Source organism: Mesoplodon mirus, assembly GCF_964341445.2.
Source record: "Mesoplodon mirus genome assembly, chromosome: 20".
Lineage (NCBI taxonomy): Eukaryota > Metazoa > Chordata > Mammalia > Artiodactyla > Ziphiidae > Mesoplodon > Mesoplodon mirus.
Genome location: NC_138996.1, coordinates 21,296,432 through 21,314,774, shown reverse-complemented (window position 1 = coordinate 21,314,774; position 18,343 = coordinate 21,296,432). Strand labels below are relative to the sequence as shown.

The window sequence follows — 18,343 nt, the reverse complement described above, 5'->3', positions numbered from 1 at the left end:
GAAAATTATGTAACACCTTAAAAGCAAAATCTTGTTATGGCTTCGGTGTCTAAACACCAAAACTGAATTGCTTGGAAAAAATAGGCAACAGAGTGACTTGAGTTCAACATTAATCCTTCTCTCTACTATAATCCCTGGGTGCCCACTATAAAAACTCCTCTGAAATGCACTGCTGTGATTACTATAATGCTATAAAAATGAACCCAATTGTTCTTCACTAATTCCAGTGACTAAATGCATAGAAGTTCACAAGTTTTGCCAATACATGTGGACTTCATCTTTCAACAGGCCTTTTAGAAAGTATTTTGTAATAAAATAAATAGTTTAAGTATATGTTGTAAACCCTCCTCAGTGGAAGCTTGAGAATTTCCATGGAGAAGAGAAGCAAGGCATCATTTAACTGTTGATACTCTGTTACCAAAAGTCTACTTAGTAGATGGTTCTAGAAGAAAATCCAGGTTTAGTCTGATTTGAGTTCCAAGATCTGAGCCCAGGACATTCTAGAGGGATTCTAGGCTGATTTGAGAAGTGGAGGGTATCTGGAGAAAACCAGTCCAACCAAAAACTGGCATTGTAAACTATATAAATTATTTTTCTTTATGATTTCTAGGCTTCAGTCTTGTTTCAAAGGTTTCCCTTTTCTAGAGTTGGGTATTTCCTGGTTTTGTTTCTTCTAATTTTGTTGCTTATTTTGTACACTAGGTCATTTCTTAGTTTTATATTTTGAGTAAATAAAATGGGAAATTATGTTCTGAATTTTCTTCCAATTTTCTATTGAAAATTACAGTCTATAATTTATTAGCTTTTATATTTTGAATAGATAAAACTGGAAATTATTCTTGCAGAGCATGTTAAGGATCTAATGTTATTTCTTCAGTATGGATAGTCAATTTATTAAGCATTGTTTATTAAATAACTTCATATTTTCCACACCAAAATGATTGCTACAACTTGTCAAATATTAACTTCTCATAAATACTTGCCATCTGTTTTAGATTGTATTGCGTTTCATTGACCAAATTTCTATTTCTAATTTTGATATAATTTTTTAATTAAAATACCTTTATATTAAGTTCTAATTTTAAAGGGAAAATCTCCTACTGTATCTTCATTTAACATATCTGGTAATTGTCACACATATTTTTCCCCTCAAAATATTTTGACATAAAGTTTTAAGTTTCAAGAGACTCTACTGAGATTCTTGTTGGAATTTTATTACATATATTTATTATTTTTGATATATTGGAATTTTCATGATATGGAAGTATAAATATGAGCTTATTTTTATCCAGGAATACCTCAAACTCTTGAATGTTCAGGTAAAGTAAAGAATATCAGATGTCCTTTCTAGGTATCCCTTTCCTGGAAACAATTGTAAAATACAGACTTTGAATAATATAGCATTTATATTAATATAGTGATTTAGCAACAGGAATTACATATTTTTATAGTATCCCTGTATGTCTTTAATATCTTTATTGCATTGTAATATAGTCAATAACCATCAAATATTAGCATCAATTAACAGTTTTCCTATTTAGATTTTCAAGGTATACAGTTCTACAAATTTTACCAAAAAAAAAAAAAGATAATCCTGTAAGATCTGTGACCACACTTTCTTTCCCGACATTGTATTATGAAAATTCTCAAACATACTACATGTTGAGAGTATCTTATAGAAAGCACCTATATAACCCCCAGCTAGATTCTCCTAGTATCATTTTTCTGTATATCTTAAATTATGTATACATTTCCACTGTCCATCCACCAGTATATCTTAATTTTTATGCATTCGAACATAAGTTGTATAAATCTGTACACTCTTCCTGATCACTTCAGCATGTACATCATTAACTAGTATCCAAGATCACTTACAGTTTCTTTCCTTTTGTTGTAAAATAATTATGCAATGACATTCACAAAGCCTGAATGCATATTTGCTGGGTTTTGAAAAATGCATACACCTGTGTAATCCAAATTCTTGTCAAGATATAAAACATTATCATCACTCAAGAAAGTTCCCTCCTTTCCTTCCCGGTAAATCCCCACCACTACCCACCAGAAGCAAACTACTCTCATTTTTTTTTTTACCCTCTATTAGATTAGGCTGACTTAGTACTAATATAAATTGATCATACAAGATGTACTTCTTTGTAAGATTTATTTCATTCCACATAATGTTTTTGAGAGCCATTCATGATGTTGTCTGTATCAACAGTTCCTTCTGCTTTATTGCTGATCCATTATATGAACATACAATATTTTATCTATGCGTTTTCATAATTGAAAGATGCTTGGGATGTATCTGGCTATGTTAAGTTTTATATAAAAATGCCAGAGCTTTCCAAAGTGGTTGTATCATTTTACTCTTTGTTGACAAAAATTCAATTAACAATCAAGTTAAGAAGAATTAATGAAAGGGAATTTTATTCAAGCCAAATTGAGGATTATAATCCAGGAGACAGACTCTCAGAAGCCCTGAGAACTGTTCCACCTGTCAGAAGTGGAAAGCACAGTCATGTACATTTTTGAGACAAAGGATCATACATCAAAATGGCATACTGGTATTTTACATAAAGTTCACTTAAGACTCACAGTCCAGGTAAGCATAAGCATCGTACAAAAGGAACAGCAAGTCATTATGACCCCCTACAGATTTGGGAAAGAATGCTATTCTTTTAAGAAGTTGCATAGCTAGTGTCAGAAGAAAGGAAAAAAAAAAGATCATTCTGTGGAGCAGGCAGGCATTCCCACCTTTAGGCACTTTAATGGAGATGCACACTGCACATTAGGGACAGAAGGAGGAGGACCAAACTAAGAGAGAGAATTTTATTTTTAAATGTTCTTGTCCTTCCTTAAAATAGCTTTTAGTGTATTATTATAAATATATGGCTAACACACTAATAAAGAACAGATCTAATGATGTTCTGCGATGAATAAAATATTTTATGTTTGAGGTGCACTGTAATTTTATTTATTAGGTAACTGAGCCCAGTGAGGTTAACTGGATTTAAAATTTCTAGTAGAACTCGTATAGAAACTATGAGCTTATTATTCAAAGTCCTATGTTTAATTCTTTCATTAGACTGATGTAACTCTTGCACATAATAATTCTCAGTGAGTTTATACCTGAATTTCCCAGACTGCTTCTTGGAAATAACTTTCATTACTTCATAGTATGCAGCAACACTTTTAATACATATAGAAAATACTTTCTCTATATCCTGCAGTTTATAATATAGCCTCTAGAAGTACCCAGCTTCTAGTAAGAGCCTGGGAAAATATTATTTATAAAATAGTCAATGAAATATATTATTACACCATCATCAAATCCTTTTGATAAATTGGGATAACTGGTAACATGATGTCTACTTTTTATTTTATATATTTTAAGTTTTGTGTCTACATCTACTTTTTCTGTCATGTTCTTTGGATAGTTAATATCATGATCATATGCTTACCTGATTTCAAAACCTTTTAAAAGTGCCACATTGTGCTTAAATGCAAATATTACTTTCTTATTGTCAGAATTCATGGAGTTTAACACTTGCAGTTTGGATGGAAATATAGAACAAAATTTGCACACTGCTTGTGAAAAATGTGTTTTTTCCTTATTCACCAAGTGATAGACCTAGAGACAATGGGCAGTTCTAGGTAGGTAATGTGTGTAAATGTAATATTTAAATGTAAGTATACATGTAATTGTGAATATTGATATTGGATGATTCAGGTTAATACATGCATCTGTAAATGCTCACACTGAATTTATGCTATTCACAGTAGTGTTAATTTGAAGATTTTAGGCCTCCATATACATTGTAGTCCTGCTATGAAATTTTTGCTACCCAAAATTTTAGTTTCTTTGCTTATGCTAAATAGTCAGGCAAGCTTGTAAAAACTAGTTTGCAGCTTACTTTAATTTTCATGTTCATAAGAAATATTTGAATACCATAACATGTTCCTTTGAAAACAGAATTATGAAATCCTCCAAATGATCTAATAAATTTTTATTATATACTCTATCTGCATGCTCTCCATAATTAAAGTTCCTAGTGTATCTATCTTATCCGAGTGATGGATACTGTATAAAACAGTGCTATTTTTAATAAAACATACCATTTCTTAGTGATCACTACTTTTAATTTTATCAAGATTAGCAAAGCATACAGTTGAAGCCTGTTTAATTCAAAGTCTTAATCACTTTCAGTCTTTATCACTTTCAGAACTTGAAGGATTTAGCAATACTGTAAAATTGCCATGTTTTTTATGTTTTATGTACTCCTTGATAAGTTTTATATATATTATATATATCATATAACATGTTTTATGTACCCCTTTACCCCTTGATATGTTTTTATATATATATATATATATATATATATATGGCAGGTATATATTGTCTTAGGGCACAAAATTATCTGTAGAAGAAATGAAAATATTCCTGTAAAACTTTAATTTACATGTATGGTCTCCATTGTACTCACTATCAGAAACTAAGCCCCAGTCTATTCACTTCTTTTCTTTCTCCCTGGGGTTGCATCGTTATAGCAAGACGCTTACCCTGCCAAAGCATTTGGGGTGACATTGGGTCCTTGGTAGCCTCATGATCCAACTGGCATTTGCCAAGATGTTCTTCTTCTTACCATCACTTAGTCCTCAGTCGCTGCACGTCACCACTCTTTTCTCCTTTGAGGATCTTGTGGTCTCTTGTCCTCAGTTATCCTGAAATATCACTCTCTCCTCAGACCCCTAACACCTAAAGAATAAAGGTCCCACAACCTAGGACTTGACCTCAGGTAGCAGAACACAGAGAGCCATTCAAGACCAATTCTGTTTATTTCTCTCCTAATCTTCTCTAGCCTGTGAATCAAGAAAACAGTTTCTCCAATTCGTGAAATAAACAACAAGGTCTCACTGATGTTGGTTTTCTTCTCTGTTTTTATGTGCTGAATCATTTTCAACACAATAAATGGCTAGAGTTTTTTTTCAACTCAAATGTCTGTAACATTAGGAAACACAAAATACCCTTAACAGCTTCTCTGCTCTATCGTCCACCATTTTTGGCAAAGGATAGTGTTTAGTGAATGGGGAATGGCAAAGGAAGCAAGGAAATGGGACGGAGAGGACATCCTATACATTTCAAACTACTATCCCACTACATAGCTATTTCCCTTAATCAATTTAAGAGAGTCTTTACAATCCTATAAGAAAACATTGTAATTGTCAATTTTAGAGGTCATAAAACTGAAATTTATTGCTGCTGGCTCACTTTCCTGAACCCAGGTCTAGCCAGCTCTCCATCTTTACTGCCTCTTTGAATAGGGATCCTCCAAGTCAATGCTAGCAAAACACTCTACAGCAAGACTGGCAATGGGTACCTGAGGTCTAAAATGAAGATGAAGACAATTAAGATTTTTTAATTAAATAATTAGTAAGAATGAGACTGGAAAAACTCAAAAGCCCAGAAGCACTTACTATATTTTAATACTCTAGCAGAAATAGGGTACAAATATTGTACAAAAAATGCTCACACTTAATTCAGATATTTTACTGTGAAATATATAAGTATCCCAACCCCTTATCCTTGGAAACAAACTAAACCATATCAATTATTTGATAAAATAAGCGTGTTTTTCCTCCCGCTCCGGACGCACAGGCTCAGCGGCCATGGCTCACAGGCCCAGCCGCTCCGCGGCATATGGGATCCTCCCAGACCGGGGCACGAACCCGTATCCCCTGCATCGGCAGGCGGACTCTCAACCACTGCGCCACCAGGGAGGCCCTAATCTGACTTCTGATTGAGTGGTTCAGTCATACCCAAACTTATGTAATTACATTTAATGTTATAGAAATGGTCTATAACAAGTGGAAATAGAAATGGTCACAGATATATTATTCAAGATGGTGAATATTTGGGGGTGTATCAGAGGACATCACTTATAAATATATATTTAAACATTCAGATTTTGAAATTTAGATACTCTGTGCAAAGTATAAGGATTATGAATGAAAAAATTATGGGTGATTCTTTTTGAAGTTTTCAAATATTCTGTGAAAACGTGTAATTTGTGTTTTAAAAAAAACCCAGACATTTCTTTAAAATATATATATTCAAAACCTCACCCTCCAGGGATTTTATGAAGATATCCAAAAAGCCTATAGGGATGAAAGTTTCAAAGTTGCTTTAGTGAGTGAAAAAAATTTTTAAGTGTTGAAATCACTTCTTCAAAATGCTGGCTCTGGTCCTTCAATATCACTTTCAAGTGTTTAAGTTCAACTTTACTACTGAGAGAGAGGGCTGATCTTCAGTGCTCAAACTATTTGGTGTGGTTCTCTCTGAAAAATCACACTGGGACTGTAGCCTCAAAGGAGACCTGTTGCTCTGGATGATGGTGAATGTGAGCCTGAAGGGACTCTTGTCCTGAAGTCCCAGGGTCATGAGGAACACAGGCAATTACAGCCCCAGAGCAAGCTATTATCCAAAACGATCAACTCCAGGATAAGATCTCTTATCACACCAAGTGCTTTTTATGACTATATTCTTGTTTCTGTATTTTGCCTTCCTTTGCTCTTTCTCTAGGTTTATATTTGGAGATAATTTTGAAAATGCCTCCCGACTATCTTTTTTGCAGGCACAGCTATCTAAAACACTTGTGTATCACCCCTCATTAAATTTTTCTTTCTCAGACTAATGTCATTCATTCTGTGGACATTTTCTTGGGCCGATAGAGATCAGGTGATGTAGGAAATATCTTACGTCTTCATTTTAATTAATGTCTAGAAGTGTAAAGAGTCCCTTGAGAATTTTTTAGTTTACAGAATTTTGACTGGGCACATTTGGAAGTTTGCAATATTAATGATTTTCATTAAAACTCTCTCATCTTTGCAAGACAAGGACTCTTTACTGAGAGATACTTACATGCTAACTTCCTAGAAATTTATTTCTTAAGACTCCACCATTAATATTGAAAATGTGTAAAAGATTTAAACTAGTAAACTACCACGACCTACTTTTCATGTGCATTGTGAAGGGAAACAACACAAGAAACTGTTACTAAATCATTATACAAGTGAGAGTAAATAATTGATGCTAACAAATGAAGAAAGAGCCAAAAAATAGATAAAACAATCAAAAATCTTTCTAAAACTCATTTTAGCATTTTTTCTTTTTGGAAATGGCGAGGATTTGTATTTATGCCTGCCTGTTTTTTTTAGTTGACTAACAGTATCTTTGAGTTCAATGTAAACTTTTTTTCTTATCAATATTAAGGTGTTTGTTTGTTTGTTTGTTTAAGGCTTGAATCACCAACCAGGTCCTTGATAATGGAAGCTCCCCGGGGCGTCCAGGTGAGTGCTGCAGCCGGAGACTTCAAGGCTGCCTGCAGGAAGGAGCTCCATTTGCAGTCCACAGAGGGGGAGGTGAGTTCTGAGGTGTAGACACTGGCCTTTTACTGTGGAGGGTGCTTCTTCTCAAATTATACGCATATGATTCCAAGAGAAACATAAGGAACTACTTCATAAGAGGGTTCAAATTATGAAAATATTAATACTTCTTAAATATGAAACTGGGTAAACCTAATGTTATTTTCGTAAGTCAAAGCTCCATTTATTTTCTACTGAAAGATATTCATTCATAAGTCATTTATAAGTGGGGCATTTAAGTTCCTGCAGTTTCAAAACTCGACAGATGAATGGAATGAATATCAAGGTAATACCCAGAATGAAGGCAGTCTTTGTTGTCTTTGTTCCATTTTGGTCTTCAAAAAGTTTTTCCAAAAAGTGCTTTGAAAGTTTGTGTGTTTGTTTCAGTAGAAATAGTACCTATATTTTTCTAAAAGGGAAACAAAAAGCAAAAGTTTATTTTGCTATTTCACCCAATTATTTCCTAGGTGAGATACATGCTGTTTTTCTTCCCTGTAGCTTTATTTCACCCAAGAGTCTGTTTAAACTCTGTTGACCTCATTCCCTTAAAGATCCTCTTCTTTCTCTTACTGCCTGATTTAAAGAACCCTTTGTCTTTGGGCTTCCATTCTTTCACTGGAATGTGATAGGCAGGTATTTATTTTGTCTCCTTTACTTGCTGTATACATTGTGACTATTGCGTCTGCAGAATCACATTTTTGTCCATTCTCGAAATTCCTCAACATTACGTCTTCAGATATTCCCTCTCCCCTTTTTCTCTATGGCCTTTTTCAGACTCTCTGAAGAAATGTTATGTCTTTTCATTCCCTTACCTTCCAGATCTCTTAGCCTCTCCTTCCTCATTTCTATTTCTTTATTGCCCTATGACTCACTCTGCTATTTATTCAGATCTACATGCCAGGTTCCTCCTCAGTATCTAATCTCTTCTTCAGTCCCTACATTGGGCTTTGAATTTCAGTAATTTTGTTATTCATTTCTAGGATTCTCATCTCTTGATTTTTTTCAAATCTGCCTGGACATCTTGGTAGTTGCTCTTTTGTTTGCTTGTTTGTTTTTACTTCTACCTTCATTATTTCAAAGCCTTATGCATAATACATATTCGATTCTGTATATTTTTACCACAATTCCCAAAGTCCTTGAAGGTCTAAATCTGTTGTGCTGCTGTTTCCACCAATTAATTCCCTTAATATTTTCTTCCTTCGTGTGCTTATTTATTTTTTAATGAGTTTATAAAGGTGAAGCTGAGAAGAAAAAGCATGGAAGGATGATTTGAGAGTGACGCTCTGGAGCATCTCGGACCTCTTCAGATGTAAATATGAGGGCAGATATTAACAGAACCAAAAAAAAGGATGTTCCTTTCTTACCTTTATACCAGTATCTCAGTTATTGATTCAAGATAAATTTATATTACACATTTGGCTTCCTTTTTATAAACAAACTTATTGCCAGGATCATTAGCATCTTATCTGATATTACAGCTTAAATAATCTAGAAATATGTTTTATAATATTGAAAACATATATCCATATTACCTTTCAGGATTTCTTCCCACCGCAGTTGCAGACTACAATACTTTGTCTACCACAGCAAGAGAGAAATCTTTCTTAAATATTTCACATCTTTTTTAAAGCATTTTTATCATGGTAATCATTTCATTCAAATTATTCATAATGAATCATCTCATAATAAATATTGACGGTTATTAATCTCCATTCTGCTTTTATTTATGCACCACTTTACTTATGTTCTTTTATTCAAAGTATCAGCAGAATCCTTGAATTCAATTACAGATTAGCATTTAATTGTGAATTGAGTATTATGCTGTAAATAAGTCACAGCCAAAAGCTTTCAGCTGTGGCCATTTTTTATATTAATAAAATAAATAGACAGAAAAGCACAGCACTTTCTATTAGAATGAAATAGCATGTAATTTTTCTAGGAAGAAGTATGAAATGATATAAAATCTTTCTCTCTGCTTCATTGACTATGCCACAGAAAGGCAGATCCACCAATTATTAAATAATACAGAAAAATATGAAGTCCCTACTCTTAGGTAGTGTTTAAATTAATTAAGATCAGGGCAAACATGGTGTTGAGGTAACCAAAATAAGTAAGAATGAAATTGCACACAAAGTTCTGCACTGCAGAAGTTTCATTCATTTCATACACCGTATTGCAAGGAATTTCAAATTCAGCTCTGAAAACAACATGAATGACAATTGTAGGTAAAACATTGAAAGTTATAATAGCATATGCAATGCAATAACTTAATAAAGTATGTTACAAGATGACACAATTTTTTTATCTTTCAAACTGATTAAATGTTCTACTACAGGGATAGGTCTGATTTCAACAGGTAAGAATGGAATAAATGGATTCTTGGTAGAGAGAAGACAATGGGCTGTGACTTAAAAGCTCAGGGGTGTCATTCTGAGTACCAGGAAGAGTTTCACAACAAATGGATTATATGGTTTATAGGGTGATAGGGAATAGAAATATCAATTTTAGAAGTTGGAAAGGGATCAGTGTCATAGTAAGTGCCTTAAGCAGAAAAGAAAGAGGTATGAGGGAGTCCATCCAAGCTGCAGAAGCCTGGAAAAGCTGAGCAACGTGGGGTTGGAAAGGATCCATATACAACACCCCTTTTTATCTCATAACTTAGTGTTCTGTCTCAAACCAAGAAAATATTCTTTCTCCCCTTTCTTTTCTTTTTCTTTCTTTTTATTTTTTAAATGTAAAGCCATCATTTATTCAATCTTTCATCCTTCTATGAATGGATGTTATATCTGTGAGGCTAACTTTCGAAATTCAGAATTTTATTTATGTTCCTTCTTTTTCTTTATCCTTTCTTTGTTCCTTTATTATTTCTTTTTTAATTTTACATTATTACTGAGGTAAAAGTGATATATAACACTGTGTAAGTTTCAGGTGTACAGCATTATAATTTCACATCTGTATATACTACAAAGTGATCACCACCAAAGTTCTGGTTATCATCCATTCCCATATAATTAACCCCCTTTTTCTCTTTTTAAAGACCCCATTCATTTTAATTTACCTATTAATAAAAATCTACTTCCCATATATGGGTGAAGCTACAATGTGGATCTCAGAAGATGATGGAATTAAGTATTGCCACATAGCCAAATATGATCAAGAGTCACCCGTAAATAGATAGGAGAGCTGGAGGGCACAGCTATAGCTAAACTGAAGCAGGCCACACACCATAAGATTCAAGGCTAACTCCATTGATAAGGCCACCACAGCTGGGCTTGCTTTCAGAGGCTGCCACCTGCATGTCCTACCTGTATAAAAACTGCTACTCTCCACATTTATTCAGTCAGGCTACACCAACGGAAAGGCAATCAGTTCCAAACTATAAAACCCAGCGATGTGGCCTGGTGTCAGCAAGCCTCTGAAACCCACCAGGGCTTGCCAGTAACACTTGCTTCTGTGCTTACTAAGAAATGAACCACTGACAATATCTTACAGTCATTTGATTAATCCTGCATGAGCCTCCTTATCCACATGTTCTTTAGCTTTCCATGTTCCATTCTTTATTGTCTGTGTCACAAGGTTTCTTGGACAAAACACAAGCTCCTAACACTTTTTCAGCAGGAACTAACCTCCACATATGCAGACCTAAACCCCACAGTCCCAGAGCTCGTCTTTATAATACGTTTGGCATTGGCGAAGCTTGAGAATATCTACTCTCTGCAAGCATGCCAACTCCTCAGCAGAAGGGAAGAAAGGGGGCTATGCTGTGCAAGCCCAGTTCCTCTGTCAAACTCAACCAGTAAGAGGAATCATCCCTCCTCCCCCGTGGAGAAGTGAGTGAAAGAACCCACAGGGTGTAGCAATTGGTATTACACTCATTGATGTCCCTCATCATGGAAACACAGAGCAGGAAGAAATGAGGCCCAGCATTTATACCCCAAAAATATGTTGTCATTTTTTTTTTACTTAGTTTTGTGCACTTTTAACTTTCAAATCAGAAAAATAAAAATTCATCTTAAAAAAATAGAAGTCCTTTCTCTTTGCTTTCCTGTCACTTAACCTAGAAGAAATTATGAAGTAATAAATTTCAACATTCGATACCTACAAACAAAAACTTTAATTATTCTTTCTTAACTTTGAATACTGTTGGTAAATGCAATCATTTTTATTTCATAATCTATCCATTTATTCAACAACTCTTTGTATTACATGGAAGCTGTACATGCAGGGTCAAGCACTGTGAAGTTATAAAAAAATTCAGACTTAATTCTACCTTCAAGAAGGACATAGATTTTTTGTTTTTGTTTCTGTTTTTTTGTTGTTTTTGTTTTTGTTTTTGCGGTACGCGGGCCTCCCACTGGCTGCGGCCTCTCCCGCTGCGGAGCACAGGCTCTGGATGCGCAGGCCCAGCGGCCACGGCCCACAGGCCCAGCCGTTCCGTGGCACATGGGATCCTCCCGGACCAGGGCACGAACCCGTGTCCCCTGCATCGGCAGGCGGACCCCCAACCACTGCGCCACCAGAGAAGCCCAAGAAGGACATAGTTTATTGGGGAAAGTAATATATCAATATGACTATAAAATAAGCTACCAAGTGATGAGCAAAATAAGATATTAATAATAAACTGCTACAGGAGAACCAAATAAGAAGAGTCTTTCCATCTTGGGGCACTAGGGAAAGGTCTGTGGAGGATGAAGCAGATGAACTGGGCTTTGGTGGAGGGTGAGAATTGTACCCTAGAGGAGAGAGACATGTACAAGGTGAAGGAAAAGCATTACTTCATGCAACTTGTACTGGCACAATTCTATGCACTGTTCTATAGTCTTGAACCAATGACAGGCCCTGCCCTCATAGATATTACGTGCAAGTAAGAGAAGTAAACAATAAATGAACAAATACACAATATAATGTTAGGAAGAGATTGTTACTACAGAGTAAAGTAAAGCTGGTAAGGAGAGATGAATGGATTTGTGTTACTTTAATAGGGTGGTTAGGAAAGTCCTCTTTTAGAGGGTGACCTTTTAGTAGAGATCCGGATAAATATGCTCCCATCTACATGTCTATGGTATAGGAGTTCTTTTTCTGGCTTATTCTTAGTGTGCCATAGATTCCTATATTTCAAAAATTTTAAAGCATAAAAAGGCAAACAGGGGAAATCTCCCTCCTACCTCTGTTCTCTAACCACTCTGTTAATATCTATCCCCACTTGTAAATATTTGGAGAAAAGTTTTTCAGGCTAGGAAAATGAGGAGTTTAAAAGCCCTGAAGCCAGGGTTGTTTTGGTGTATTTGAGAAAATGTGAGAGCTCGTGCAAGAAGAATTGTAGGAAGTGATGTTAGAGAGATAGGCCAGATCATACAGGACTTGTGGGCCATGGAAAGGAATCAAGATTCATTTTAAGCATGGTGGGAGGCCATTAGAGAAACTTGAGCGCTGGTAGGACATGATTTGGTTTGCATTTCTTAGAAGTTGACTCCAACAGCATGTACAATAGGCTGTAAGAGGACAAGAGTTGCCACTGGCAGGCCAATTAGGGGGCTATTGCCCCTAACTAAGAGTCTTAGTAAGAAATCATTAGGACTTGGGTGAGAGCAAATGTGTAGAAAATGGAATATTCTCTGGTTCTCTTGTCAATTTAGAGATGCCTTTAGGCCGTAATTAGCTACAGAACAATAGAACCAAGACATAGCTAGAGAGAGTTTGTTTCTTTGCTCATTCAAATTCATGATCCAATTTTCCTTTCTTTGGACCGTTCCCCATGCATGTCAAAACCATATGATCTCTGGCCCTGAAAGTGTTGTGTCCATGATTTGGAATAAGTGAAGTAATTTTGCAAGTTAGAAGATTTAGCAACATGGGTGTTAAGTACAGGTAATATATTTCATGGAGTCTTCAAACCTGATTATATCTAATAGTTATCTGTTATTTACTGTGCACATTATCTACTTGGTGTAGATTGGGAGTCAACATGACTTTATGAGTATTTAAAAAAAATTAAACCAGAGACTAAAATTTTTTTAATTAATTGCCCATCACTTCACTAATGGCATCTCCATAAACATCCTTATTTCTTTGTATATTCTTTAGACTGGCATGTTTAAGTTAAATTAAGAGACAGTCAAAATCATTCATTTTCTGTGGTGTCTGAATAACTGGGTTGGCCCCTTAAGCAGATTATACAATGTTGCTTTTCATTTCGAGGGCATTCTCTCAGAATGTACGGTGTCTCAAAGGCTCAGGTAGCCACAGGGCATTTGGGCTGTACCGTAGGAACGCAATTTGTTGGTTCAATAAGGTTTGGCAGCTAAACCAACAAAATTGTTTGTCCTGTGGTCTTTCTTATTAGACCATGCTGTAAAGCTCTTACGAATATAGGATGCTAACAGGAATTAAAATGCAATTTCTTTCCCCCTAGATATTTTTGAACGCGGATACAATCCGGCTGGGAAACCTGCCAACCGGCTCTTCTTCCTCTTCTTCACCCGGCCCCTCCCACTCTCGGCAGACAGTGCATGAACTGTGTGTCTGCCCCAACGGCAAACTGTACCTGTCTCCAGCTGGGGCCGGGTCTACTTGTCAGTCCAGTAGCAACATCTGCTTGTGGAGCTGAACTGACTGATTTCTCCTCACACCAGAATAGCCTTTTGTTCCCGTCCATCTCCTTCACAGTTCTGCTCCGTTTCCCTCGTGATCAGTCCAGAGCTTCTCCAAATGGTCCACAGAGCAACTCCTTCCAGTGTAAGCAGGGATTCGCACCACCTTCTCTCGTGATTTTCTGTACTGCTCAACACGGAGAGTGTGCGTGACAGAACAGTGGAAAAACCATCTTCAGCAGGAAAACTGGATCATAACTTTTGCTCAGAAGGGAGAGTAACATAGGTGCCTTTGCTACATGAAGTGAAGCACACAGTTTTAGATTTTTGCAGGACCTGGATATGGACTGCACACATATACATGACATAGATGAAATTCCCAGTATCCAATGGCAAGATGAAATGGTTAACCCTGTAAGAAAACTAGTTCTACAGTCTGAAAGCACAATTTTCCATTCATCTTTTTGGATGTAAACTTTTATCCCTGAATTTTAAAAATTTTAAAGCATTATGTAATGCTTGCTTTACTAAAAATTAAATTCAATACATGGTTTTTAACAAAACAAGACAAGACAGAATCCCACCCTGAGTTTTATTTGTTTCTTTAAATTCGATGTGTTGTTACTCTTTGTCTACTAACTCTAGAGTTTGGTACATTAGGTAATTTTGAAAGCTCTCAGCAATAGAATCTTTACAGAATTAACAAAATGCCATTATACCATCATTTGTCAGATCTGAATGGCCTTATATGGTATGTACTTGGCTATTGCATGTGACGTATTTGCTTTTAACCAAACATCTAATTTATTGCAAAAAAGGTAGGATTAAGAGGGACCTACCAATGGTGTGGAATCCATAGATTTTTTTTTTTAATTCACGTGATATCCTTTACAACTAGGTTCTAAGGGTACAATTTTTGTTTGCTTCATTCACTTTATACTTGACTCGGACTGCTAAAATTCAAACATCCTCTAAATAAATAAAAACTGTGATGCCTAATGCTGAGAATGAATTCACTTTCCATTGGAATATCATCTACAGAATTATATCTATGTACTTTTTATTGGAGATTAAGACTTAAGGACGGTAGAAATTAAAGTGAAAATCCCTGCTTAAACAGTAAGACATACAAATGTTAGCAAATGTGTTGAAAATGTGTTTACTCCATTAGATTCATATTTTAAGGAATTTAGTTACATTCCTTTGCAGCTCTTAATATTTGGTTACTTTTGTTAGACTGTTAAGCTACCCCGAATCAGAGAGCGTAGTTGCTTCCGTCCTCTGATGCTTCTTTTTGTAAATTAGCTGCTGATAAATAACTCCAGAATACTGCCCACACGTTTACTACAACACTCCTTAACTCAAACTCTCGCACCTTATAGAAGCCAAGAAGATAAAATTGTATTAGCTATTTCCTGTTCTGGGAAGATGACTTGATTACTATAAGGTAAGTCTTTAATTTCCACACGTCAGTCCATCTTTTTCTCCCCCATGCACACACGATTATGTGTGGAAGTTTTCAGTTTGGAGGTCCGTGACTGTAGAATCTTTGGAGTTCAGGACTCTGCAGCACAGGGTGAAGTGGGAGACTGGAGTTTATAGAAATAATCTGATTAGTGCAAGTAAGAAATCTGAATAAGGCAAGCAACAAAGCAAACCGTTTGACCAGAATTCTCTTGTTGGGATAACGTAACACATCGAATACCTGAAAAACCTCCATTTCACTAAATGTATTCTGTACTCAGCAGAAAAGTCAGAAAGCTAGTGCAGTTTTATTACTCTTAAAATAGAACTTGTGTTTGGGGGTTATTATATAAAACCTTAAGTCAATATTGGAGTAAAAATTAAGATGTGCAATTGCTTAAAAAGTCATATCCTAACACAGGAGTTTAATTTATTTAAGCTAAAACATGAGAAGTTACTATGAGAAATCCTCCCATTGGTTTTTGCATAATATTCACACAAAATATAACACAAGAAATTTTGATAAATTATAGGTGCTAAGCACTGTACGGACCTTTTAGGAAATGCTATGTATTAATTTGAGACACATTCAAGTTCTAAATTAATGAGAAAGTTCCTTAGTCAAATGGGAACAATTCTTTTGGTTAGTGATTAGCCCTGTTTCTTATCTCAGCTCTGTCTTCTACTAATCAGTAAACTGATTTAGGCAGTCTGGGAATATCTCCAGGCTTCAGTTTACTCAACTTTGCAACAAAAGCATTGAATCAAATGGTCTCTTAAGATTTCTTCCAGCTCTAACATGTCCTAATTCCAAGAGCAAATATTATAGAAGGTGAAAGGAGCTGTCGAAATTTTAAACTATATGTCATGAGAGGAGAAAAGATAAAAAGTGTTAAAACCAATTCCAGTGAGGGGCTGTCAAATTTTGAATTCACATGTATTTTGAAATGTTATAAACACAATTCAAAAGAAATGTATAAGAGATTTAGACTATGTCTAGATGATGTAAAAATATCTGCTCAGTGTCGTAGAAAAAAATAACATAGCGATACAGGTAGCTTTCCTATTCAACACTAACTGGGTGGTTTAAATTACTCGACTGGCTGTTTTAGATTCCTTAGAATCTAAGTATAAACTCAGCCTCAGAGTTCGGGCTTCTATTAAAGACACAGAAGATTGCTCTGAAAGGTCCTTAATTTCCTCATAAAGAAGGCTTGATTCTTTCTTGATTCAGAGTTTCTTTCCTTAATTGCAGATTACCCAAACAGACTTATTATCTGTTTTTCCAGTACCATTTTTGTGTTACAAAATACATCTAGTGCAGTTTACTTAGATGCAAATTTCATTTCTCCCAAATTAAACTCAGAAAAGTGATTCCTTTCAAATGTATTACATGGACCCTAAACTTGGTATCCAGTTTAAATGGAGAAGGCAGGCAAAGAGGCAGGAAGGAAGGATAGAGAGAAGGAAGGGGACTGACAGCATTCCTAGCATTTAAATTCTTAGCCGAGCATGGACAAACAGAGAAGTATTTGCGCTCATGTTTGGAGATCAAAAGGAGAGAAGCAGAAAGGACAAATTATTTTTTTTCTTCCAGAATATTTCAGTAAGACACTTCCAAAAAAAAAACAACTTCCAAATTTCCTCCAAAATTTCTATTCTGTACTTGTTGGTCCTACTTTTTTTCTCTTATTTTATTATGAACCATAAGCTGTAGAATCTGGTGCAAAACTGTTTATCTAAGAATTTAAGATAATTTTATGCTTCATATTTTACATTAGCCTGGAAACCTTAGATTTCAGAACTTCACATCTCTGAAAATGGCGCCAGGAGTCCCAGTTGTGGTTCTGCCCCTCCACCTACTCATGTGACCTCAAGAAATATATTTAATTATCTTGGTCACCATTTACTTCTCTTGGGGAGGGGTACGCCAAACTAGAAGTTTCCTTTGGTTACCTTCATCTCTAAATGTCACTGATTCCCTTAAGAAAAGACTCAGCAATCTTGAGTTCAGTACCCTGCTCTGAACTTGTTATTACTGACCTCCTTCTATACCTAGACATTGTTGTTTATAAATGTTGAAATGCAAATCTTTCCAGCAGCCAAATGCTATTTCTTTTTCTACACTCCCTTTCTTGCTCTAATCATTTGAACATCAACGTCCCTTTCAGAAAACGATGCTTTGTTGACAGGCTTCAGTAATATGGTTAACATTAAAGAGAAAAAGAATATATTTAGGTCTTATTAAAAATGACTAGGAAATTAATAGAAGTAGATACCAAATATCAGTACTCTGTTGATCATTCTATGATTACTTATCTCCATCAAACTAAAAAGCATTGGTCTTTTGAAGAAATGGTAATTTGATCACAAAGGTCGGTTGCTGAATTCTTTGTAACCTGTTATGCCATTCAAAATTCCTACATATTCTGCCATTTGAATTACCCAGTTGGACAGTGCCTCATTTTATAAAACTGACATTTGATACAGTAAAACTCCTAATGAATTATATCACTGCAAACCTGGCATCCCTGTATGAGGCAGCATATGAGGCAGCATTTTATAGCAGGTAATATCAATATCATAATATTAAATTATTAAAATAGTTGAAGATATTTAATGACCAAATTCTCTATGTAGCCATCGAAACCAAACTCACATTCGAGTCTCTTATAAGTGAGGTCTTGTCACCTTATTCTTCCAGTAGCTTTGGTCTAATAAGAATTGCTCATGTGACCCTATTTAAAGATACTTGGAGAAATGATTTTCCTCTGTGTACTAGTGTATATTATAGTAATGAATATTGCAAAATGTTGTGATCACAAAGTAAAATAATATTGCATTTTAATTCTTTTAAAACAATCATA

General features: G+C 35.3%; 1 protein-coding gene across 3 annotated transcripts in view; it reads left to right on the top strand.

Annotated features, from left to right (window-relative positions):
- SGCZ (sarcoglycan zeta) overlaps window positions 1-14,202 on the top strand; it is an 870,746-nt gene extending 856,544 nt beyond the window's left edge. For all 3 annotated transcript variants that reach the window (XM_082608607.1, XM_082608608.1, XM_082608606.1), the window contains 2 exons: window positions 7,296-7,419; window positions 13,835-14,202. In XM_082608607.1, coding sequence (XP_082464733.1) covers window positions 7,296-7,419; window positions 13,835-14,029 — 319 coding nt within the window. In that variant the 3' untranslated portion in view covers window positions 14,030-14,202. The remainder of the gene's footprint in view (window positions 1-7,295; window positions 7,420-13,834) is intronic.
- The last annotated feature ends 4,141 nt before the right edge of the window (window positions 14,203-18,343 follow it).